The sequence below is a fragment of the Aythya marila genome (assembly GCF_965140915.1).
Source record: "Aythya marila genome assembly, chromosome: 8".
NCBI classification, from domain to species: domain Eukaryota; kingdom Metazoa; phylum Chordata; class Aves; order Anseriformes; family Anatidae; genus Aythya; species Aythya marila.
The window spans coordinates 10,641,195-10,667,299 of record NC_139049.1 but is presented as its reverse complement, the minus strand read 5'-3'; the positions used below and the strand labels follow the sequence as shown (position 1 = coordinate 10,667,299).

The 26,105-nt window shown below is 42.2% G+C and overlaps 1 protein-coding gene across 1 annotated transcript; it reads left to right on the top strand.

Moving 5' to 3' along the window:
* Window positions 1-522: 522 nt before the first annotated feature.
* NTMT2 (N-terminal Xaa-Pro-Lys N-methyltransferase 2) lies at window positions 523-20,884 on the top strand (the record flags this gene model as incomplete). Its single annotated transcript, XM_082766468.1, has 4 exons — window positions 523-766; window positions 7,365-7,540; window positions 12,838-13,087; window positions 16,839-20,884. 4 exons carry the CDS (start codon window positions 523-525, stop codon window positions 17,111-17,113), a joined length of 945 nt encoding a protein of 314 aa, XP_082622594.1. The 3' UTR covers window positions 17,114-20,884.
* Window positions 20,885-26,105: the final 5,221 nt, after the last annotated feature.

Below are 26,105 nucleotides of genomic sequence, written 5' to 3'. Positions count from 1 at the left end.
TTGTCCTGCCATACACAGCGGCAAAGCATGAAGTTGAACCTATTGTTTGCTCATTGCTTGCAATTATCACAATTTACTAGGGCACACCATTTCTATAAAGGTATGTCTGTGTTCTGGTCTTCTGGCCTTCCTCTTGGCCCCCCCGGATTGAAAAACAGATGCCAAGGGAGAGGCAGAGAAACAAAATTGCCCTGTGAGATTAAAGAGGGAGATGGGAGACCCTGGATAGTATCTGAGTTTCTTTGAAGTGAAGGCTGAATAGATTAGGAAAAGAAAAACCTAATTGAATTAAAGCCACTCTTTTTCGGAGTAGATATACTTTTACCCTGGCTAAGCAATTTCCTGGTTGAGGTTTTTATCGCTTTCCAGCACCTGCTTGTTTCGGAGGGCGACACTCCAGAGATTACTCGGAGGAAGTGCCAAGAGCCAGCGTTTCTCACTCCCCTCTCGCCCGCCTCCGCCCCCTGCGCTGCTCTAGACACACACCCCAATATAGAATGACAGCACAGTGCCACGGTTTAAATGACGCTGCCTCTGTCTCTTTGGAAGGACAGGTCCTCCAGGAAGCACCGGGCACAACAACCGTCTGCCCTTGCAAAAAACGTCTTCATCATGGCATATAAAGGAGCACATTTGGCTTTTAAGTCGCGCTGGCACAAGACAGACGAAGAACTCTGTCGCCACAGCATGTCCTTTGACTTGCATAAGGCAATCCAGAACGACTTCTTTCAGAGTTACCTTTATCTGCTGGAAAAGCTTCCCCTGGGTGAGTAACGTGGGCAGGAGCATGTGTGCGTGTGTGACCACGTCCGGAAGGACGTGTCATGTTAGGTGGCAGGGTGCAGACACGCTAATGACAAAAATAGTAGTTTTGAGAAGCCCTGCTGGGGAGCCTATAGTACTAGCTACACTGTTTGTTACTCTCTCTCTCCCTTTAACTCAGTACCCTGGTGTTTAACCTGAATACTCCACAGATTTGCAGAGAAGGGCAAGGAAAAAAAAAAACAAACACAAGAGTGAAGGAAAGTTTAGTTTCTGGGTGATGGCACCCTTTCTTCTCACAATTTAAAACATGAATTGACCTATTCAGAACTTGGAAGGACAAATCCCAGAGGAGCAGAGCTGACAGGCCGTACTTTCTGCTGCCCGATACCTGTTCTGTTGTTTCTTGGTGTGTCCTTAGCTTTGTCATATGGATTGCTTTGGACAAGTGCTTGCAAGGTAATGCTTTTTACATTTTTTTATCGAGAGGCTGTAATCCAGTTCTCTGCAGCAGGCTGTCTAGCCCACAGTTATCTGGGAGGAATATGCTTCGAAAACATTTGTTTATAGCCTAATTTCAGTGAAAAGTACAGGATGCCAAGATTTTGTTTTTTTACATGCAGGAAAAGAATGTTCACTTCTTAGGAAACTTTGACCCTGAATAAGAACCAGAATTTTCCCAGGACAGTATACCTAAAAAGCAGATTTGACTTGAAGCTTTATTATGTTACCATATTACTTTTTAAGCAGAATTATTCGGCTTCCACTCAACGTTAGAATTTAAGATGGAAGGGCTGTGTCTGTCCAACCTACTAACCAGTGCTTCAGAGTGAATTCTTGAGCACTCCTTCCTGGTTGAAAGATCCGTATAGGCAAGTGGATTACCCAAGTCTGTAAGATTGTACAGACCCCAGTAAGAACTCTGCTCAAGATGCTAGAATTCATGAGTCTGTAAAGAGAAGAAGTATTTCCATGTTTTCATAGTATTTTGATGTGGCTTTTCACATACAGCAGTATCTTCCGCTATCTAAAATGAACTGTGGAAGGTAAATACTCCTGTCCCTAGTGGCAGGTAGCTATGAACGATGGAAAGGAAGGAAAGATGGAAAGGAAGGAAAGTTAATTATAGGTCGATGTAATCTCAAGAAGTCTATGACAATGTTATTCTTTCATTTGTTTTGAAAATAAACACAACATATTAGAAACTGAGCAGGATTTCCTACAATGTAACTGCTAATGTAAGTACTGGTAGATCATTTTATGACTAGAAGGTACTGTTATGAACATCTAGCTTTGAATTTCACATAAAAGTTCCTGGATCGTGCTTATAACTTATGCCTGGCTCACAGTATATATTTATGAAGACAAAAATAACTTGGTTTAAGAGCTGCAAATGACTGAGAATTCATCAGTACATAATTAAGCTGTTACCAGACCTAATTACTTCACTCTCTTAAAACTATTTCATTTTTGGTCTGAATTTTATTTGAATTTCCATTCCTAGCCAACAAACTTTGCAAAATGTTTACCTGTCAGACTGAAGAGTCCCTCTGCCAGGTTTTTCATGCTCTGAGTCATTATTACAACTTCTCTAAAGTTTTCCACTTTATTGCCAGCACACCCAAATCAGTTGGACCCCATGGAAAATGTACTGTGAGTCCACAGTATGCATGTCATGGTCCGGGTGGGTGGACAATCAGATGGGTAAAAAATAGTCGGATGGTTGGGCTCAGAAAGTCATAGTTAATAAATCATATTCAATCTCGAGGTCAGTGGGGAACTGCCCTCGATGTTTAACATCTTTATCAGTGACTTGAATAGCCAAACTCTTCACAGTGGTGTGAAGTGGAGGACAGGAGACAGTGGGCATAAATTGAAACTAGAGAAGTTCAGACTGGCTATAAGGAAAAATGTGGACAGTCAGGCCTTGGAAAAGGTTGCCCTGGGAGGTTATACAATTCTGCATCACTGCAGGCTTTCAAGACAGATGAATAAAGACCAAAGGAACCTTGTCCAACCTTATCTCCGTCCCTGCTTTGAGCAGAAATTTGGACTAGCGACCTCTTTAGGTGCCTTCCAATCCAGCCTATCCTGTGATCCTGTGCTCTCTGTGATGGAGAGGAAAGAATGTGGCAGGTCTGAACATCTCTGCACAATGACGTTATCCAGTTCAGTTCAGAGTGGAACTGACCAGAAATGAACTGAACTTCACAGCTAGATCCAGATATCTCTGTGTAAACAGAATTAAACCACGAATACAACACCAGGACTCTGACCTAGCAGGATACTTATGCATGTGCTTAACCCTACGCATGAATAATTACACTGAAATCAGGCCTCACACTGGAACTTTCCCTGAAACCAAGAGTCACCAAGGTACAAAGTTTACTTCAAACCACGCAAACTCCACACTTTCCCACCCCTCTGTTCCTAGGTTCAGTGGGGGATCACTTAGGCATGTTTACCTATGAGCTGAGCATATCTGGTATCACAGCCTGTTAAGAGAAACATGTCATTTTTACAGGCTGGGGTAACATTTATAAATAAAAGACATGAGTAACGTTAGGCCCAGGTCCAACAGCGTACTTAAATGCGTGTGAATGCCCCTAAGCCCTGTGGACTTTAATGAAGCTACTCAGATTTTGGAAACAGTGCATGTGTTTACGTGGGCTGTGGGACTTGGTGCCAGTGGGGTGAGATCTGCAGTGGAAAACTCAGATGATCAGTCCACAGAGCCAAATGTTTCAGTATGTGAGGCACGTGTCTAAGTAAAATCTGCTCTAGGGGGTGGGCTGATGTTCATCCTCAATAAAACAGGGCTTAAATGGTTCTCGGACCATAACAGAGAGGTGAATTGTGCCCTGCACCCAGATAACTATTTTTCGGCTGATGCACAAAGCAGATGTTGCATTTAAAAGGGAATACCCGGCCAAACTGGAATTAGTTCAATATCTCGCAGAAAGCAGTTGGAGCCACAAAATAATGTTCACAAATAAAAACTTCAAAAAAATTACTTGCAACATTCACTTCTGCCAGGGAAATTTAGCTGAGCAAACCCTGCAACCAAGAACATGTACTGCAGGTTGGGATTGTGCCCAGTCCTGTGTATTATGGGGTCCCATTTCTCTAGAGCTTTAGATCAGAAAAGGGAAACAACATTTTGAGCTGATCCATAAAAAAAAAATGGAGATAGCATTTTTGGACTGTGCAGGGAAAAAGGGCTTAGGTAGATGTTCCCCGTCTAGCCCAGGGGCTGGCATTCAGATCTAGGTCACCACTCAGCATCCAGACCACGTCTGCAGCAACTGGAAATTGCTAACACCTCATGACTGCGGGTGACCTTTAGGAGCCAGTTTCTGCTCTCAGCCTCCTTTGCCAGTGGGTTCCTTTCAGCCTTCGCTGCTCGAGGGCCTTGCCAGCAGGTTGAGCTGAGAGGCTGCGTGCCACGCTAAAAAGTTTTCTTCTCACTTTACTAGAAACACATTCCTAACAGGAAACATTACAAGGCACCTAAGTGAACACTGCAAACTTTGTGAGAGCTGCCTCCCCCCGCAGCCTGTGGGAGACTTACAGGCTCCATCATCCTGTCCTGCCTGTGCCCTGCTTCGCGGCGTACACTGAAATCAGGCTGTGTGTCAGCAACAGACCTCACAAGTATTTCATTTCCTGATGCAGGAGATAGTCCCACGTGGGTCGCGGAATGGGAAGATGCCTCTGGCTAGACAGGTCCTGTGATGAGGGGGAGGCGTGCTGGAGCAGAGCTGCAACGCTAGCTGCCACCAAGGACATGTGTCTCCTCGCACTCCTCTTTTGCGGTAGATTCCTGCAAGCTGGCAAACCTCCTGCTCCCTCTGGTCCTGCTGCTCGAGCCTGCATGCCAGGCACAGCTGCGAGGCAGATCAGAGGTGAGGTTGATTGGTTGTGTCTGGAAAATTGGGTTGTGGGTTGGGAGAGTTGGCAGCGATGCAAATTCATGAGAGGGAGGAGAAACACTGAGGGAGCAGAGAGGTGGAAATCATCTGTGGAGGTCGCACGCTCCGGGAGCGAGATTCCGTGGCTCTGCAGGAGGAGGCTGTGGGTACAGTGCCACCCTTTTAGCCGGTGTCCTTGCATGCCCTCAGAGGGGGACACTTGCACAAAAAGATCTTTGCAAAGTTCGCTGGGTAGAGAAAAAAAGTGGATGTTCAGACCAGAGGTGGTTTCAGATGCCAGCGCATAAGGCAGGGCTCTGGGGCCCCAGCTGGCCAGGGAGGAGCCGAAGTCAGCTGGTGTGTGCATGCGAGCCCCGGCAGGCATTCTGCGAGCCTGACACTGCTTCTGAGTGAGAAATCTGAGAGCACACACTACAGATCTGATATCCTGAGCAGCATATCGTCTCCATGTGTTGCCTCGGGTCAGGCTCATGTATTGAGTAGAAGGACCCTGAATATTTGTCATGCGTGCTGCCAGCTGCCTGCAACACCCTGTCCTAGTGTGCAGACAGCCTGTAAATGCATTTCCCTTCAGTCTAGTGGAACGGGATAAATCACAGTCCCTTGATAGTCCCATTAAACAAACCCTAGAAATCATCACTGGACTCTCATAGGGAAGATCCGGTAAAGCAGCATCAGGGGATTCAGTTCTGTTCACCAGACAGGCTGGCATCTGAAATGGAGAAAACAAGACCCAGAGAAAACAAGCTGGTGCCGCTCCCGGGGGAGGATGGAGATCATTTACTGGAAGAATCCCTACCACCAATGGAGCCTTTATTTCCCAGGCTCCGGGAGCCACCCTGGCCAAGTAGTGCTGGGGATTGGCTGCTGCCCCTTTCATATTAATTTCTGCAGCTGAATGGTTTCTTCTGAGAATGTGAATATAATCAGGGGAGTGTGTAAAACTCCCAGGTTTGACCCTTGCTGGGCTCAGTGCTTCTTGTGGTATAAATTTCTCAGGCATAACATAAATGTGTAATGGATTAAAGCTTTAATAGTATCCGTTCGGCAGTTGACTTAAGCAGGTGATGACAAGAGGGGCTGGTAATGCTGCTTTTGTTGGATGAAGGATATGCCGGGCATGCTGCTGGTGTGTAACCCAATAGCACTATTCTGTTCTGAGTGGTCCTTGGTGGTAATTATTCTCCATCCGACTTCCTTTGTCCCCCCTCATTTGCCTCCAAAATGTCATTCTCCCGCTGAGGATGGGCAGGCACACACTTATCATTCCCTGCTGAGCTTGCTTGCCCTCAATAAATCCATTCCAGGCTTATGTTCGGGCTCTCTGGCCTAGCTCTCATCCTCTGAGTGGAGGGCATAGCTTCTGCTCCCAGCAGGGCAAGCAAGGCACGGCTTGTTCAGAGCCCTGCCAGCATTACCAGCAGCAGTTTTAAGGATTCAGCCCCCAGAAGGCAGAAGTTGAGCAGCGACCAAGTCCTGCTCCCTTATCCTTAACAGAAAGGTGTTTGCTGCTTGCTCGCTTCCAGTTCCCTGAGCACGCTGGAAGTCTGCAGCAGGGCTGGGCTCACGCTGCAAAGTGGTGCTCACGAAGACACTCCCAGAGTGACTCCATCCCTCCTTAGTGCTTGGCTTTCACCCCCAGGCTTGTAGTCGTGGTTTTCTTGGAGGGCCTGGCTGGGAACAGCTCCTCATACACGCAGAAAAATGCCCGTGCACCTGCATGTGAGAGGGGACAGCAAGAGCTGCTGGTTTCCAAACGGTTTCTGACCTGCCCGCGTCCCAAATTTTGAGCTATGAAACATAACTACGTTTGATATGCCAACACACAAGTACAGAAGAGAAACAGATGCAGCACATAGATCTCAGTTCTTCATTGCATGGGGGCCAATAAGCCTTCACCCAACAGAACTCACGGGTTCTGATAAAACAGCCTCAAAGTTATGATTGCTGTTTATTACCAGCAAATAGCCAAGCAATGAAAAGAAATATCCAAGCCTCTGCACACGGGAGTTTTATTATTTTGCTCCCTGATCTATGATGGAAGAAAATTTAGGACTCTCTCTTGTAAATTATCCTTCCCCTCTGTATAGTCTTCGAGGCCTGAGAGTACCATCTGTTCGTGGGTTCAGCTTACTCGCAGTGCCCCAGACTGTACAGTATCACTAAAAATAAACGAGAGCAAGTGCCTCATTCATCTGCACTCTTGTGCTACTCTCTCCGTGCAGCTGTCAATGGCTGGAAAGCATATATGGAAACGTGCAGGCCGTAAGGGGCGGTTAGGTTTGTGACAGCAGAAGTGTGGATCCTGTACAGCCATAAACTCTGCCCACAGCAATTCGGGGAGAAAACCAGCCCCATTTCTCTCTCTGGCATGAATGTTCGTCTTCAAACTGAAATGATTTTTCACCGATGGGAAATTGTACTGTGTAATGACAAACGAGCTCTGAGCCTGGGAGGCACTGAATGTGCCCAAGAGGTGCTGTGTCCTTTCACAGCCTTGCAGGATTAAATCCAACACCCTTTCCTCTACCTTTGCTTTTGAAACAGAGGTTTGCTGATATGGAGGCTCAACTTAGATTTGTAGCTCTTCACCACCATGCCTCCAGAACAATAAAACTAACCCAGAAATATCTGTCATTAACAATGAAACAATGATTTATCTGCCTACAGTGAAACTTTACGCTTTAACAAGTCAAGTTATCAATGGGGAGATGCAGTTCTACGCCAGGGCCAAACACTTCTACCAGGAGGTACCAGCCACAGAAGAGGGCATGATGGGAGACTACATTGAGCTCTCCAATACAGACATTGAATCCTCCAGGGAATTTCTCAGGAAGTTTGTTGGGGTGAGTCATTTAATCCCATCTTCTGCAAGAGACAGCGGTGGTGTGTGGCATAAGCGACATGCAGTATTGTAAATGGCACCATATGTCATATTTGATATGCATGAAGCGCACGTCGTAACTGGCTGCGATGGGGGCTAGGAACATATAATTTACATGCATCCTGCCAGAGCACTCATCATCCTGAAAACGCATTTTGCCCGGCTGTATGTCGTTTTTTACCTGTTTTGCATCCCTTTCTCACACTCTGAAGCTTGCAAAGAGGACTGTGCAAGGACTTCCTATAGCTTGGGTGGGAGATTAATTCTCAGTGCAGGACTGGGACTTTTCGTGGTCGTCTGTGCAAATTCCTGCAGTCTATTTGGGAAAGTAGCTGAGACTAAATGCCAAGTTTCTGTTTTGCCTATTTATAGGTTTTTATTTTTTTTTCTGAGAATGCTGCAAGAAAAACCAACCCTCCTTCCCCTCCCAGTGTTAGCAGTATATAGAATAAGCTACCATTAGGAAAAATATATTATTCTCGACCATTGTAGTATCACTGTAGACTCTGTAGGCAGAACTCTAAAGGTCTGTAAAGATCTTAAAGGTCTGGTTTGACCTGAGATGCAAAGAGATGCCAAGCAGGATTTTAAAAGCACGTACAATAGCAGTATCACTGGCACTCAGGTTTCAGAAAATCCCACTGATGCCTAAATGTATCTTTAGGAATCTGTACATTTTTTTAAGTGTGGTCCAATGGTTTTCTGACTGCCTCTTCCCTTTCCTGGGGATAAAAAGCCTGCTAAATTAGCTCAACAACAGTATTAGATGCTAAAGAACTCACAAAGCTACAGGGAACCAAATTTTCTATATTGTCCTGCTCACAAAATTACTAGTTCTATATAACACTACCACAGATCTTTCATTTTCTACTCAAATGTACAAACTTGGCATAGGCAGATGACCTTTTTTTTAGCCTTCATGATCTTTTGTGGAAAAAAACCTCAATAAGTTAATTAGATGTTGTGTTTCAAAAGGGCACGGTTTAAATGAGTTGGGATGGAAAATGAGTGTGGTTTAACAACAGATAAACATCCTATATAGCCGTGAAGGGCAGCTGATGAAAAAGTTTACTGTACTTGACAGAGGCTTTGGGGGCAGTGTGTTTTTAGGTAATGGGAAACTGCGATTACCTAAGTGAAAAAAATACGTTATTTCTAATGACCGTGTTTTGTATTAATGGTTTAACAACATTTGAAGGCCTCCATCTATCAGGCTTTTTATGAAATAAGAAAATGTGAAGTAAATTCAGCAAGGCAGATGAACCTGACAGTAACATGGCATTTTCAGGGGGAAAAAAAAAAAAGCAACTTGTGAGCCCAGAGCCAGCCAAAGGCATATCCCTTACATGTTACTTAAGTCTTCTTTTAAGGACATTTATGGAATTCAAGTGATGCATAAGCCTGTGTTCAGGGAAAGATTTCACACTTCCTAGACATCATATAGATTCAGTTTCCTGAACAGCCAGTTTGAACCACACTGTTAAACTTTCTCATGTCCAGGACCCAAAAAGGAAAGAAGTACAGTCTGTAGCAGAGTTTCACAGGCCAAAGAGAATTCATACCCAATGCATCAGGTGTGATGACAGATACAAAATACTCCAGAGCAGAGTTCCTACTCCTATTATTAGCCAGGGATAGAAGGGATACTCTGAATGGCCAAGATCAAACAAGAAAAAAAAAAAAAAGGAAGAGAAAGGAATCTGCATGTTTGCTACTTCTGATTTAGTTTGTTAAAGCCTGTCCTCTATTGAGATACAGTCAATTGGTTATTTACTTCTGGTTTATTTTCCTTTCTTACTACTGCAATTTGAATCCTTCTCAAGCAGATACAGATATTTACTGGCTTTCTGTAGTAGTGACCTTACTCTACAGCTAATTTGAGCCATGTCTTCCCTAGTTTATGGCTCCATGAATATTTTTTTTCCAATAAGGCAGTCAAAGAAGAAAAAAACAAAAACAATTTGCTTCACCCTAATATAAACTACAGTTTCTTTACAGAGAAGTTTAACAAACTCAGAAAATAGGAAAATTAGTTTCAGATCAACTGAATGTATTTCATTTATTTTTTGATTGTTTTACCCTCTGAAAAAAACATTTCCTTTGTTTTCAAGATATAAGTCAGTTCCAAAATGAAAAATGCTGTTTAGAAATGAAAAGTTGACAAGTTTTTTTTTTTCCTTGAAAGTCGTCAGAAAGAAGTATCTTGACATTTTCAACATTCTTTCCCATGTTTTTTTGGCTAGAACTATTCTCTAGATTTGAGGTATCAATTTCACAGAGAGTTTTCTTCTTCCAAAACTTTATTTTCTGGCAAAACTAGTGCTCCTTAAAAACAGTTGCCCAGTTCCACTCAAATTACCCTTCTTGAGTTAGTTTGGCTGGTGTGGAAATGCCACACAGTGACATTTCCCTTCCATGACTGATGTTGCATACCTTCATGTATGGCATTTCTTAGCATGATTCTTAGCACCACTGTAAACTGAGCTACAGATTTCTTTACCATGGGAGAATTTATCTTGCCTGGGCACATGGAAGGAATTACAACAAGGCAATAGAAAACTAAGGACTTCACTTATATTTTAACCTGTCTCCAGCCCAGGCGAGTCAAACTGAGTTAAAAGTGCCACTGTGCTCACGTTAAGAGGTTTTATGTGTGTGTGGGCAGAACTCAAACCAAAAGCAACATCTGAGTGAGAACTTGAGCCAACAGTGCTATACAGACAAGCTATAGGTTGTCTTAGGTACGGTCGTACTTGAAAGGTTATCAGCAGAGTTATACCAATGCATATGTATGGAAATGTATTCACACCGGTTCAAGCCTTGATGTCCACACAGGCACTGTGTTCTCTCTAATCCAGAGGTAATCTGTTAAAAAAACGGAGCAAAGAAACCATTAATTAAGGAAAAATTGAGAGCTTAGGTGTATGAAACAGTACAGATGGGGATTATGTTCCTATAGCTCCCTTTCTGCCCCCAAACCCTTCGTTCCTTGCTGCCCTGTCTTGCCCTAAATTCAGCTGCCTGATGAGGGACTTTCTGAATGAAAAGCTTCTGGAAAGTGATTTTCCTTCTGTTTGATCAGCGAGATGGAAGATATTTGATTGAAAAAAGGTTTTTTAATTACTTAGAAAGAAAACCACTGTGTTTTTTAACTATTTCTTAAACGCTGATTTATTTTGTTTCCCCTACATATCTAGACTGCCTTCCTGCCCTTTCAAAACCTGAAGTAGTAGCATCATGAACATATGCCACAACTCTTTTATTTCTAAGGAGCTTTGTGAGTGCCCTGTTCAGCTTCACAGCAGAATTTTTGGGTGTGTACATGACCTCAGTGACAGCGATTCTGAGTAACGGGAAACACGTAAAAAGCGAAGCAGTCAATCTTAAATTCTGAAGCCTGCTCTGGCTTAAAATTTTCACTTACACTATTTCTTTAAATAAGAAGTCCAATTTTCAACTCAATTAGGCTTTTGGGAAAATGCTTGCCTTCCAAAGAAAATGTTAATACCCTGTCAAAGATCTGAGCACTCCCAAACTGAAAATATATTAGCTGAACATGGAATTATGTCAACATTTTCATTATAAATGGAGCTGTGGTGCTTTGCAGGGCTTCTCTTCTGACTGCCTGGTGCTCTTGCTCCCTGTCAGTGAAGCATGGGGTCAAGCTTCATCTCCCATGAGTGTTTCCTTTCCCTTTTCTTGATGGCAAATGGAGATGTGACATCAGAGGTCCTTGCTGTGACACATCATGGGAAATGAATTCCCTGGTTTTAGTAAGGTACTGTGACTGTAGGTTCTCTGAAATACAAAGTTAAAGAAGTTGAACAGCTTTTTATCTAATTCTGTTAGCTTTTTGGTAAATGATCCCTGTTTTCTCACCAGCTCTCCTCAACCATTTTACTTAATCTCATCAGCATAAGCCTGTATGTACCTGCCAGCAAACAGTACAGAAATACACCTTGTGAAGATCTAATGCACAGTTCCTTCTCCTTTCACGAACTCCTCGTTACAGCTCAGTCTGGTCCTCAGTAAAAGCCCCATGCTTCTAAACCCAGCCTGGGAATGAAGAATAGCTCACATTTTCTGGCTAACTACAAACAGGTATTCTCCAGAGTCCAATCGGGTGGAAGGCTTGTGGACTCCTGCACGCATCAGGAGATTAATCTTCCTAATCTTCCTAGGTATACAAATTAGGACCAGCAGCCCCAGAGACCAGTGAGATTGAGGTCCTTGTGCTCTTTCTACGGTTACTCTGTGTAACCAGATGCTGAGCTGGGCTATTCATAGTCATGTCATTGACGGTACTGTCCTTTGACCTTAATAATCTACTGAATTACCCACTGAAGCAAGGCCAGAAAAACAGTGAGTTACATGATTTATGCTTGGTCATTACAGAGGGGGTCTCCCAATAAGCAGGAAGAGCTAGACTCTTCCTGGGCTTATTTCCTTTAAGAGCAGCAAAGGTACAGCAGGGACTTTGGCCCATAGCTTTTGCTTCAATGCTCAGTTCCAGAGACAGGGAAAAGGTGTTTACATTTGCTTTTAATGTATTTGTTTAACAGATAACTTCGGCCAGGGGAGCTCCAGTCCCACAGTCGGTGCCTGTACAGACTTAAAATTTCTTTTTTAAGTAAAAAATTCTGTTTTACAGAACAGCAGCAGGCTCTTAAGAGCCTTTTTATAGCCAGAATGGAAGCTTCAGGGGTAAAATACAGCTTTCATTATAAAGGTCCTTTTACAGTGACTCATTATTTTCTCAAAGACATATCCTCTGTGCAACAATTTTTCTTGTCTGATCTCTATCCAGAGACGATATTTAGGAAGAAAAAAATGAATACTTAAGCAGAAACTACTCAATCATCTTGCTTGTTTCTTTGACTAAAAAAAAGAAATTCTGTATATGCTCCAGTCCAAACTTTTGTGTTGTGATAAGTTACCTAAAACTCCGTGATCTTTGCTCAGATCCAACTTATTCTGAGAAACACAGTTGGATCTCACAGACACTCTGCATCTGCAAAGATGTCAATGAGCACCTTAGGCATTCTGTGCTCCAGAAGTTACTTCTTGTATGCAATATTTGGCATATTCTTTCTTTTTCATTAGGCCTTTACTGGGGTCAGAACATAATGAGATTTGCGTAGTCTTGTAGTTGGCTGTGGCATACAAATACGTGACAGATGAAGTTGCAAACAACTTTACAGAGACGAGGGGATGATCTTTCAGTTTTCAGATTTCAAATGATTTTCTTGTGTTCCACAGGGGGTGGGGAAAGCTGGCACCAACCGCGCCCTGGACTGCGGCTCTGGGATAGGTCGGATCAGCAAGCATGTCCTGTTACCAGTTTTCAAGAGCGTGGAACTGGTGGATATGATGGAGAATTTCCTGGCTGAGGTCCCGAACTACCTGCAGGGCAAGGAGGACAGAGTAGAGATGTATTATTGCAAAAGCCTCCAGGAATTCACTCCAGCCCCACAAAGATATGATGTCATCTGGATTCAGTGGGTTTCAGGTTAGTTCAGCATGATTCATCCAGCTCAGCATCTCAGAGAACTACACAGCCTGTGCTAAAATTAATGTTAAAAGAATGGTGCAGCTGTAAAAGGAGGTTCTCAAGCCTTTTATAATGCCAGGCCAGGACTGACCAGTGCTGGAGGCACAAGGCTAGTCTTGCACTCATTCACTTCCAGTACCTGGTCCCATAGCATCCAGGACAAGCAAATAAGAAGATAAATAAATAAATCTGAAACCACCGTACTCCTGTAGCCTTCCTGTGCAGTCAGGCAGTCCTCGCAGTCCATATCTCCTGTAATTTGCCACAGTCCCCTGTCAGCCCAGTACAGTCCTGTTTCCTTTAAAAACTCACAAGAGGCTTCTGAGTGTTCTCCCTAGCCACATGCACAGTGGGTAGAGATCAAGTTGCTTTTTTCATGTCAAATACTGGAGAAAGGTACATGTACGTGGGAGCAGCTTGCACATGCTAAGGTGCAGCTGAGGAGTAGGCCTTATAGATAGGCCTTATATATTGAGCAGGAATCCTCCTTAGCTACTACTGCTGCAGACAGATAGAGAGCGTTGGCCTCATAGTGAGATGTGATCTGTCAACACCTCCACATCTGGCACGTGGTGGGAGAAAGACTGTAGCACTGTGGCAGTACCAATGTGTGAGGATCAAGCTTGGCTGTGAGGATGTGCAGCATGTGAGACCTCATTGTTGGTGTCTCGAGTCTTGGCAGATTTTGGACACCCTTTTGCCCATGTGTTTTTCATGAGCCGTTGGGTACTGCAGACTGCCAGAGAGATATCCTTGATGATTTCTCACCTTCTGACATGCAATCTAGCAAGAAAAAAGAGCCTTTTTGAGAGATCTCACCCCCTTTGTGGATGGGGCAGCCCAAGCATTTGAACACAGGACAGGTTGTTGGGTTTGTTTAGTTACAAGATTGATCCTGCCTTCATTTAAGGATGGTTTTCTTCAGTTCTTTGCAGAGGGCCATTTTCCACACAGGTTTCACCACTTTTGCATCATGTCTTGGCATCCTGTGGGATGGTTTCCAGCAAAGACCTTGAGGGAAACACTGGCATGATACCCCTCACACACAGAACTTGTTAGGCTAAGTGGCCTTTTGGGGATATCACCTTTGGTCCTTTCTTAGCCTCTGACAGTGGGAATCTATTCTTCATGATGATGTTCTCAGAGGGATTTCTGAATCTGATGATTTTTTATTGAGACCTGAGCTTTATTTCAAGAAACAACCTGGAAAAAAAAAAAAAAAAAAAAAAACTAACCATAGTGAAATCATCAAAAGCTATAAACCATATGATTGTATCTTTTACATGAACTGATGCTTATCCAACAGGTTCTGTTAGCTGTGTCATCCAGCACCACCACCCCCTATAACAAATACCTGCTGCTTCTCCTGCAGCCACCCCTGAGAATGCACTGCAGCATTAATAGCAGCAAAGAGGCAGTTAGACAGTGTGTGCATGTCTCCCCAAAAAAGATTTTTTTCCCCTCCTACTTACAGCAATTGTATGGGAGTTAATTACTTTTGTGAAGTGTGCAGAGATCCTTGAATGAAAAGTGTTGTAAGCCCATAAGCAAACAGAATAGTCATGCAACTACAGAAGTGAATTGAAGGTGCCCTGAAAAGTCAACTTTTTATTCTCCTTTCCCAATCAGTCAGAAATACCATTTTTCGCAGATTTTTTCCCCAAGCTGTTCCTTAAAACCTTTACTGCTGAAGAGTTTGTAATTTTTCTGGAAAACCTGCTGCAGTGCCTAGCAGTCCTTCCAGAAAGGTTTTCTTCTTGTCGTTGGACCTAAGCGTCCCTTGTGCAATTTCAGCTGGCAGGATTTGTTATTCTAAAGCACAAGAGGAGTCTTGAACAACTTCTCCTAACCAAAATCCCAGAAATTGTTTCTTGTTAGGCAAAAGACAAAGGCAGAGAGATCAGCACAGAAGATGGTTTTATTCAGGAGCACTTAATTTGTCCTCTACATGTAGTCTTAAACAGTAAGGAAACTGGTCTTAGAACAGGTCTTTCCTCTATTGCTATGCAAACAAATTGCTTCAGAACGATTTATTTTTCCTTTGCATTTCTATTCTTTTTGACTAATCAATCAACCATTACAGTAAACCTGGCTCCTGGCTCATCTCTTGAACAAATCCCAGTCAACATGAGGCAGAATGACTGAAGACTTGTTGAGGCTGTGCAGATCAGCTGGGTGGCTGCCGACAAAGGCAGCATATGCCTCTTCTTTTGTAGAAATGGAGGGCTGATTCTCCTTCCTCCCTTCAGCCATAAATTGCAATTAACTATATAGCGATCTTCAGTATTAATCAGGCTTCTACTACTATCCTGAATTTGGCTGAAATATGCCAACAAGATCCACACTTTTTGGGGTAGCAGGGCAGGACAGACTGGCAGATAGCAACACAATGAAAATCTCATTTTGGAGGAAAACTAGGCTAAAAGCTAGATTAAGAGAACATTAAATTCCAAATTAAGTGGCCAAATGCTTCAATGAATCTTGCCTATGCAATCTTGATTTGTCTTACATATACATAACTATATGAGCCCTGGCTGTTACTTTATGAAGAAATAAAAATGTAAGTTTACATTTTGTACTGAAATTAACATTTTCCTACAGATTTGAAGGCATTCAGCTTTGGGCTTTGTGTCCTTTTTCTTTCTCTTTTTTTGGGGAGAGTGAAGTAGTTAAACAAAAATGACGTTCTATATCAAAACGTGGTTTTGAAATGACAACTTCCATTTATAAAAGTTTAGATCTACCATGAAGAAAACTAAATATTTTGACTAGAAAATACAATCAACTTTTTCAAGTTTTTCATTCAGTTTCTGAACACCTGCCCTTGTTAATTCATTTTAGGTAGGTTTCACACATGAGGTTCTCATTTTGCTCTTCTCTGAGCCCCACTCTACTGATCTCAACAGAAGTGATCTTTGAGAATGGAGATGCAAAACACAATCTCAATAACATATTAAAAAATTCCTGTTTTTAAACACGTGGTATATGCAGAAATCACAACAGTATGGAGCAATATGAAGAGTTTATTTGACAGTTTGTTAGGGCTTGCATTCCTCACTGGATCTTTAATCCAGAGCTTCTTTGATGGGCACATGTTACACGAAGTTACAGAGATTTGTAGCACAAAAAGCCAGAAGGGACTATTAGATTATCTAATTTGACCTATTCTATATTACAAGCTGTTATATTTCATTGCTTTACCCTTGTGCTGAGCAAGAAGTTTGTGTTCAATTAAAACATATCTTGAGAAAGTCAACCACGCTTGATTTGAGGACTTCAAGAGGTGGTAAATCCACCACTTCTGTTGGTAGTTTCCAATTGGTAATTACTTACACTGTTAAAACAGTTGTCACTTATTTCCAATTTGAATTTGTTTGGCTCCAGCTTCCTGCCACTGATTCTTATTATGACTTTAACCACCAGATTAAAGAACCCTTCAGCACCCAGTATTTTCTCCACTATTGCCACTGACTTCTGTCCACATCTGTTGCTACTACTAACATGGATCATAAATATTGATTTGAGCTTGTAACTGTTGATCTCATTGATTTGCCCAGGTCTGCATAATGAAACCTGGTAGATCAAGATCTTTTCGTAAACATCAGTGATTAGGATATGGAGAAACAGATCTAGGCACCATTCCGATGTGCACAGGGGGAGTCTGTTTGAATGGTTAATAGTGATCTGTTTTCCATCTTTTCATCTGTAGGCTATCTGACAGATAAAGATCTCCTGAAGTTTCTCATCCGGTGCCAGAACGGCTTGAAGGATAACGGTGTTATCATTCTCAAGGACAATGTAGCCAGGGAGGGCTGTATCCTGGATTGTCTGGATAGTAGTGTGATCCGAGACCTCAACATCCTCCACAGCCTCATTGAAATGAGCGGACTCACCATCCTACGAGAGGAGAGGCAGGAGGGATTCCCTGAGCAGTGTGTCCCTGTCTGGATGCTGGCCATGCAGAAAAGCCCTGGCCATTCCTGATTGCATAATGTGATGGCAGATACTGGACTATGAATGAACCACGGGACTGGGGAGGAGAAAGGGGAAGAAAAGCATCTGCTGGAATCCTACTAACCATGTACTGCTACTACTGTAACTGTAGGGCAGGATCAGGGGAGAATTAAAATTGAGCCAGCTTCTCCAGGGAATAGTCTGCTTCTAAATCCTGCCTGTTTCATCATGCCCTCTGTTTTTAAAAGCCTTTCTAACAGCTCCTTGTGAGATTTCTCTTTCATTAAAGAGTTGATGCTATGACAAAACTCAACTAATAGAAAATAATTAGGTCTGAAGTTTCCGTAATGGCTAATACATTTTAGAGTGCTCTCTATGAGGGGTTAAGAAATAAGCCTGTTTTTTACTATGGCACTTAAATTTTCTTGGAAGTTAAGAAGGATCTGTCAGATCACTGAGGCAGGATATTCATAATAATAACTGCTGGAAAACCTAACCCAACTTTTGACTGTCATCGCTATCTGTACTTTTAAAATATTTATATCTAAAATGTAAGGAAAGTTTTATCCGTTCATTGGCATCAGCTATGCAAATTTTTATTTTGTAATTGTTTGCTTTTCAGTCAGTTAGGACAATGGGACAACCTGGTAATTTTTCTTTCCTTTCCTTTTTAATGACTACTTTATCTTCCTTCTGTTTCTGCAATAGAACAATAGCGGTACATAAGGGTTTTCACACTCTGGGGAAAAATGTAGATGACATATATGCATGTTTGCATTGAAATTTTGTGAAAAGATTGCCCCACAATCCACTTTCTGGAAAATATTTTTTCAAAATGTTCGCAGTGGAAACCACATGAAAGCATCTCTTTATTATTCATACCACTGTAAATTTCTTTCTTTCCCACATTCAGAACAAGTCTGGCACCATATGCAGAGCTAATGGGATTTCATGGAGTGTTAATAGTAAGACTGTAAGAAGAACTAATACAGTATTGTATTAATTAACAACTGTACGAAACTGCAGAGTGTGTTAGTGTAGCCCAAAAGCATCTATGATTTATACTCAAACAGCAGCTGTATAAGCCTGGATTTGACAATACTAACACACATACCATCTCCTTAGGGCTCACAGAAATTACACATTGAGCTTCTTGTCCCCTTCATGTATGCACAGATAGTGCAGGGGGAGGACAGAGTTCATTTTGCAAAAGATTTTCAGAATTTGAAATTCTTCTTCATTCTGAATGAGTACAAGGAGAGACAATTTTGAAATTCTCTGTAAAGGAAAACTACACAACCGCAGACCTTTCCAAGCTGATTAAAATTTATCATTTGGACAAAATCAAACGTTTCTTTTGAGTTCAACTTTTAAAACAATTTGCATTTTAAAGATTTGTTATTATAATGCAGCAAAAAGTAAATGAAAGATGGCGTGTTCAAAATTTATAAATGAATCCTACTATGAGAATGGACTGTTCTGACTCTGTCAGTATTTTTTTCTTGTTTTATTCCCTTGGAATGTAGTTCTGGCAAAACCTACCAGACTTTTTAAAGAGTTGCTTTACGACAAACCTGCATGTTCTGATGGAAAGGAGTTCTATAAAGCATCCTCGACATGACTGTATGCACAATTGTCTTTGTGAAATGTTGTCATCTGTGTTAGATTAACTCACATAGAAGCCTGAAGATAACAAGATCAGGGAACCTCTCAGCTGGATTTTAGTACTGTTTGCTATCCTTTGATAACAAATCTCCAGTTTTGTTTTAATTGCATAGCTCATCTTCTCTAGCAATATGGTTGCATATGTTGAGAATTTCCAATTTATAGCATAGGGCTTCCTGCAGTCAAACCTTATCCAGTAATTGTTCTCTTAATGTGCCATTACTAATTGTAGCATTAAGGAAAACAACCCTGGTGATTTGTTGAATATTCTGGCGTGTCATATAACCTAGAAACCTATGGTTCCCACGACACAGATGATTCTGGAATGTTTTGGCTAATTTTTCCATTCTAATCAACTGGTAATGGGCATAAATTTAGCATATAATGTTAAAAACCCTAGGTGAATACTTTGTTCTGGATTTGTCCCCCTGACTAAGTGCTTCTAATTCCCTCTAAGCCACTACAATGCTTTCATTCTACCGAAACTGCTAAAAGCTGCTGTGGTGATTGGGTGCATAAGATTATGTGCAGAAACTTGAAGGAAAACCAGTCACTTGTTTTATAGGAAAGAGGCATCAGCCCTCTAGTTAGCAACACTAATTAGCAATAACAGACAAATATTTAAAGGATCTAGATACGGGTTACAAATTAATTTGTTCTTCACCATTTTTATTTCCTGCCAGAGACATCTGCCATGGTGCAGAGTGCTTGGAGGCTGCTGAAGAACCTAATACAATCATGTCTGTGCCATGCATATCTGAATGGTGTTGGTTGCTACAATGGCAAGAGAACGGCATTGTGGAAATAGGGAGGTAAACAATTTTATAACTATCTAAGCAGCTGCCACATCTCATTGTATGGAATAAGTCAGCTGTTCACTTTCACGCCAGAGTGTGTGCAGTTCAGTAATGAGAGATGCTGTTCCAAGGTGGATACAGGATGAAAAGTGGTTTAGGATGAAAGGTAGAATATAAATGTCTGGTATCAGTATCAGTGAAATAGATTTTTTGAGGTAAAAATGTTCTTCCCACATTTTGGACCTTTCCTATTTGAATTTCCAGACTATATATTCATAAACATTTCATGAAAATTGGTTCCCTTAACTATGTGAGAATGGAAATAAGTAAAATCTTAATTTAGTAGAAAAAAACATATTTCATGGTTCCCACATTCCTGAAAATTAATGTTTCATGGCTATGTTGCTTCCACAGTAAAATATTAAAGCTTTTCTGGTGACATAATGAACCTCAAGAGTAAAGAAACACAAGCTCTCCAGGGGCATAGATGCATGGGATTGCTGCAGATTCAATAATATTTTGGTTTCCTCCTTTTCCAAGTATATTTTAATTCAAGAACTCCAAGTTAACCACTGCAGGCCACCCTTAAAAGTTCATGAATTTGGGTAAAGGCCATTCTTGGCTTTAAAGTTCTGGCCTCTCTGGTCTGTACCATAATATGTAATAATAATAATAAATCACTAATTTCAAACAGAAGATCTTGCTTAGAAACCATCTATGCATCAGTTGTTTTTGATATTCAAAGACTGGATAATCCACTCAGTTGCTCTGCCTCAGCTTCCAGGTTATTTAAGTCATGCATTTAAAGAAGTCTTTGGCTTACCAGTTTGCAGTGGGAGTTTGAATCCCATTTGTCTGGTGTTCATGTAAGCACTTGTTCCCAATCTCAACATTGCCAGGAATTTAATTCAATATCAAGACCCTAGCTGAGGCAGGTTTCACAGGACATTCAGCGTCCTGAAAGCTCAAACCATCGTTCACCACTGACAGGTAATTAATGAGCTACCCAATTAGTCCTGGGTAGTCAATGTTACTCTGAGGCAACCAGTACGTAAGCAGTCACTTAGCCAAAGCACACAAAAGCCCCCTTCTGCCATGTCACCACTGAAGCTCTTGATAATGCCTGCTTTTCCCATATCAGGTCCAATGCTTATTTTCTGTGTGACAGAAGGCCAAGTGTTATCTGTAATGTATAAATGCGAGATTCCTTGCAAAACAGATCCTCAGGCTCTGACAGTAGCCCCTAAGTGCTACTGCAACCCAAACAAAATGTATGGAAGCAATCATATCAGCAGCCTGAACAGCAATCCCAACTGTGCAGCTCCAGCAACCGTCAAGCTCAAGCCGTTCATGTTCAGAAGGTGACTCAGACATTACAAATGTCTTTTCATTCCTAATTGGAAGAGAGAGCCATCATTTTGAAGCATAATGCTGAATGGATGTTCTAAAATACTTTGTTTCAGAAATATTGAAATGATCATATCAAAATTTTTAGTTTGACTTTCTTGTTTGGATGTTTATATAATCTAATCTAAACTTACATGGTATGTGAGATGATATCTTAAATAATACATTACACAGTATTATAATAGCTGAAGTAAAACATTAGTTTCCTATAGAACACCCTAATAAAATCCGTACTTTCCCTGCCCCCAAAGTTAGAGAAACAAGTCAACAATTTCCAGAGGAAAGTCATTTCAAGAGGCACAGTCCTGTCAAGAAGTATTTACCCAGGCTGTTTTTCTCTAGATATATCACATGAGTTCAGGCATCTTGCAGTGTGCCTGGCCTAAGGAGTAGCCACTTCAGGCTCTTTGACAGGCTGGAGGAAGAAACTGGCATCTGTAGAGCAATTCAGACCACCTCAGAGCTGAACTGGCTTGAAGTAAGAGAGTATCCCCTCTCTCCACTGGCTGTACAGTCGGAATGAAAATACATCCTTGTTATAACCAATTTAGTATCTGCATTATGAATGGCAAACAGAAGCGCAGCGTGATCTGAGGAGCTGTGACTGTTGAAACCAGAAAAGGGCACGGACTTGGATATCCAAACACTCATTAAAAATCAAAGTCATGGCACTGGGGCACAGCATTAATGGGAGGAATATATCATATTGCCATGATCAGCTGGCGTAACACCAGCAGATAAAAGATTTGTCAGTTGTGCCTCAGAGTGCCCTGAATGCCTTTATGCCATTCTCGTTTGTTTTCCATTCTCTTAATCCAGGCTCCCCAGAGTGTTTACGATGGCATATCAGACAGTAGGCCTGTCCAGAGGAACTTGACTGTTATGTGTGATTAAAACCAGTTGCACTGCATCCCACTCCTCCTCTGTTCCTTTGATGCTTCTTCTAACTTGCCAAGAAAATCCCTCCTCCACTTGCCAAAAGTGATTTGTTCTCTGTGGACATCACCACATCTCATTGAAGTAAAGCAGATTACCTTTGATTTTAAGAGGAGGTAATTCTGTTTATCTGAGAGCAATAACAACAGGCTGTATTTCAAACATGCAGGTTAATACCCATCTCTTTCAATTGATGTCAAGTAGGCAGTCCCAGACCTTTGTACCAAACAAAGCTCACATTCTCATCATCACCATAAATAACAATATTTGTACGACAATACACATCCCTAGAGCTTGAAGCACGTGTTATCATTGTGTTCTGGATGAGGAAACTGAGGCACAGAGGGGTGATCTGGGCTGCATTACAGCTTTATCTAAGTGGGAGCTGTGAGTGATTAACACCTCCACAAATCAGGCCACTACAGGATCTACAGAGAGAGTGTTCTCCAGGCAGACATAAACTTATTCTGCTTGTGCTTGGAGCAGATTGAAACAATGTGGTTGTGGTTAGCGGTCTTATTAGGCCAACCTGATATGTCCTGCAAAGAGAGGGCTCAGGCTGAACATTGTGCTCGTGAACATGCGCAGCTTCTGTTCATTTCAGAGCTTTAGTAGAACAACCTGGTGTATGACCGCAGCAAAAATAAAGACAGAAAATTGGTGGGAAATCTCTCTTCCCTGTCTCTCTCTTCCAAAAATGTTGAATTTGCAGGCATTTTAATCTGTTCTGGTATTTTCAGGCTCCTGAGACTCAAGTTTTGAGACATTTGAGGAAGTCCTACAAACGCACTTAGCAGACATCTGTTGGTGTCTCTGGATTTCTGTAAGTCTGAAGATTTGGCTTGTAGGAACCTAAGCTTTACACAAAACTAAGTTTTACAATGAATCGAAGTGATTTGTAAGTACGTTATGCCTGATTTTCCCCCTCTCCCTATGCTCTGACAATGCCCTGTGAATGCACAGTCCTGATGCAGAGGTGGCTTCTCCCAGATCTGTAGCAGAGATTCCCAAATAATGACACATGTGGCATACACGGTGCCAAGCCTCTGGAAAGTGGTACCCAGCACTTTCTGAACAGTCTTCTCTGCATACAGGAGCCTGACACTGCCGGGAGCAGCTTCAGTTCTCACTACCACTGTTTCTGGGGCAATACTGCAGTGTGAGAATCCTCCCACACTCCTCCAATAACAGAATAACGAACATACAGCACTGTTAACACCAGAAGGTCAAAAATCACAGACCTAGCTTTAAAATCCTTGTTTGAAAGATATCTATGTGTGTGTACACACACAGATAACAGTCTTACAGACACGTATGCATACATGAATACAGAGCTTGTATCAGCCAAGGTGACCTATGGCTCTTGAAATATATGTGGCTTGTCAGCTTTTACTGGGTCATCAACTGCAGAGGAACAACGACCTCTGTGTAATCTGGACCCCCAGTATTAAACCAAGGGTGAGATGCATCTCACCTAATTTGGGTCATCTAAGAGACAGTTTTCTGAGGTTAAGGTAATTGTGAAGACTTCCTGTTAGAGTCACTGGGGAGAAATCAGCTCCTCCCAGAAAGCTTCTTCCCTCCTCCAATGGTTATCCCATATATTCAACTTCAGAAGGAGCCTACAGGGCTGTCGTAGGTTCAGACAAGTCACTCTGAGATGTTTAAGTGACGTCAGATGAATTCCAACTCAAGTGTAAATCCATGGACTCCACTGTGAGACCAGTCACAGTACATTCAAGTCTGCTTTCTCCCACAGATGCACAACTTAGATCTGCAGCCTCTGCAGTATAATATTACAAGCTTCTGCTGAGAACCAAAGTGAAGGTTGTCTGAAATTATCCCATCTAGATAACACACTAGTTTTATTTATGGATCAGTACGTGTGCGTATAGCTAAATAAACAAGTGGCTTCTCCTAAAATCAGGTTACCATTGCCAAACTCTTAAAAATCCAACCCATAAAATAAACAGACTCCAGGAGTTACCTGTGACTCTTGCCACTGCAGCAACTTCAAGGTAACAAGAAGTCAATAAACCCCCATCAACAAAATCCCCACTGGGATTCGGCAACTGAGACTCTGAAGCAGCAGTCATCAAGGGAGACTAAGTGATTCAGTAAAACGTTAATGTTCCCAGAGGAACCGTTTTGGGGCTGCCTTGGTTTGGTGAGAGGCAGCCCTGATTTGTTACCAAAGGCAAAACATAGGCATAGGCCATTGGAGAGGCTCCTGTTTGGATGGTGTCTGTATAGTCACTCTGCTGTCAGACTTGCTCTCTGCCCTGGGGTTATATCCTTTTCCCTAATGTAATTGAGATTAATAATTAATTCTCTCTTCTTCTGGACTCTTTCAGTGCAGGCAGTTTTGTCCTGTGTCCCCTAGCAGACTTCATTCCCTACACAAAGGAGAGAAATACCAGCTCACAAAAGATGTCTGAGCACATCCTTGCTGTGATCTGAACCAGCCGTGCAACATCCAAAACAGGTACACATATTGAACAAAAATATTTAGGAATCAGTGGACTCCTTTCCCTGGTTACCTTCTCAAGCAGACAGATCTCTTTGTAGTCAGGATTATATGGCCTCCAGCATCACGGCATCAGAGCATTTTATAATAAGCAATGCATTAGTCCTTTCTACCACACTGTCAGATAGTTAGGACCAGTTAGCTTAATAGTATGTATGGGAATCCCAGAAAACAGAATCCCATTCATCTCATTTTACTTCAGCTGTTTAGTCCAACTGATTCTTACAGCTGCCTAGTACCTCTGCAAGGCACCATCCGATGCTGGTGGACAAATCTGGCATTAGGAAGATCCTGTCTCTGCTGACTACTGATTTGGTGTACACAAAATAATGTTAACAAGCTGAATTTCACGTTGAGGGGAGGGAGACCTAAAGAGTTTTATGCATTAGAGCAGAGAACAGAACCCAACACTCCTTAGTTGCAGCCATGTGCTCATACCACTAAGCCATTTTCTCTCTTATTTATGTAAACTGAGGGAATTTTGGTTTCCAGCTTGGTAAACAAGGATTTAACTACTTCCTCTCTCCTCCCAAATAACTTTCCCTGAAATGAGCATGGTAAACACAACCCTCTCTCTCAAAAAGCCTTTCTGCTTGGTGTTATTTTTGTAACCGATTCTCTTCTGGAAAACAAACAACTCAAATTTCTGCTGAAAACAACCCAAGGGAACCTCTTCAACAAGCAGTATCACACACACTCCCCTCCACTGGTTGTGTGGCAGACAAATAGACACTCACCCATGGATGGGTTTATAATCCTGCGACAAAGAAGCTCTAGGGCAGCTGGCAACGTGCAGAGAATGTCGCAGAGTACCTCACTCCCTTCCAGCATCATGCCCTACTTGTCAGACAAGAAGACAGCACAGCATGTAGCACCTGGCATCAGGAGCTAGAAAGAAACTCTGACCTTATGTTGGGCATGTGTGAGTTGCTAAGATGGTGGCTGGTGAGGAGATGTTTGGCATAAAAAGCAGGAGACTTGACAGGTTGGAGTATTTTCATCCTCAGTGCCCCCATAACGACTTTCAGATAATGACGTTTTAGGAAATTATAATCTTGCGTTTGTAGTTTACAACTGTCAAGGCTTAACTGAATCGTGAAAGACTAGGAAGTTGTTCTTTCAAAAACAAGGTTCTCACATAACTAGAGGATGTAGAAGTGGGTCTAACCTGGCTTTGCAGATTGCATCCTTCCTTGCTGTCCCATAACGATGAGTGCACACAAATTCTCTGATGCCATTGCTGTTACCTTCAATCCATGGAATCACAGTGGCAGAAATCAAAGATCTAGACAAAGGAAAAGAGTAAGGACACAATGTAATAGGAGAAAAACGTGGACTGTGCTAGTCCTTTTGAATGGGGGATAGCAAGAAACTTGCTGCCTATCACGTAGTCTGGGAATTTGTGTTGGGAGTGTGCCTTCTGAATGCCTTTACCCAAAATGAGGCCTAAAAGCACAAAGCAGTTTACAGCACTTTCATTCCTAGGTCTCAAAGGATTTGCAGTACAGAAAGGAGCACATGGCATTCCCTACTGTAGAAGGGGAAGCAGTGGCCCAGAGCATTGTATCACTGAGTAGCCAAGTTGGGAACCACACCTGAATCAATCGTATTTTCGGTCAAAGCAGCAGCCACTTCCCTGCGAGTACAACAGGTATGTTTTTCACAGGCTGGATATTGGTTTTCTTTGGCA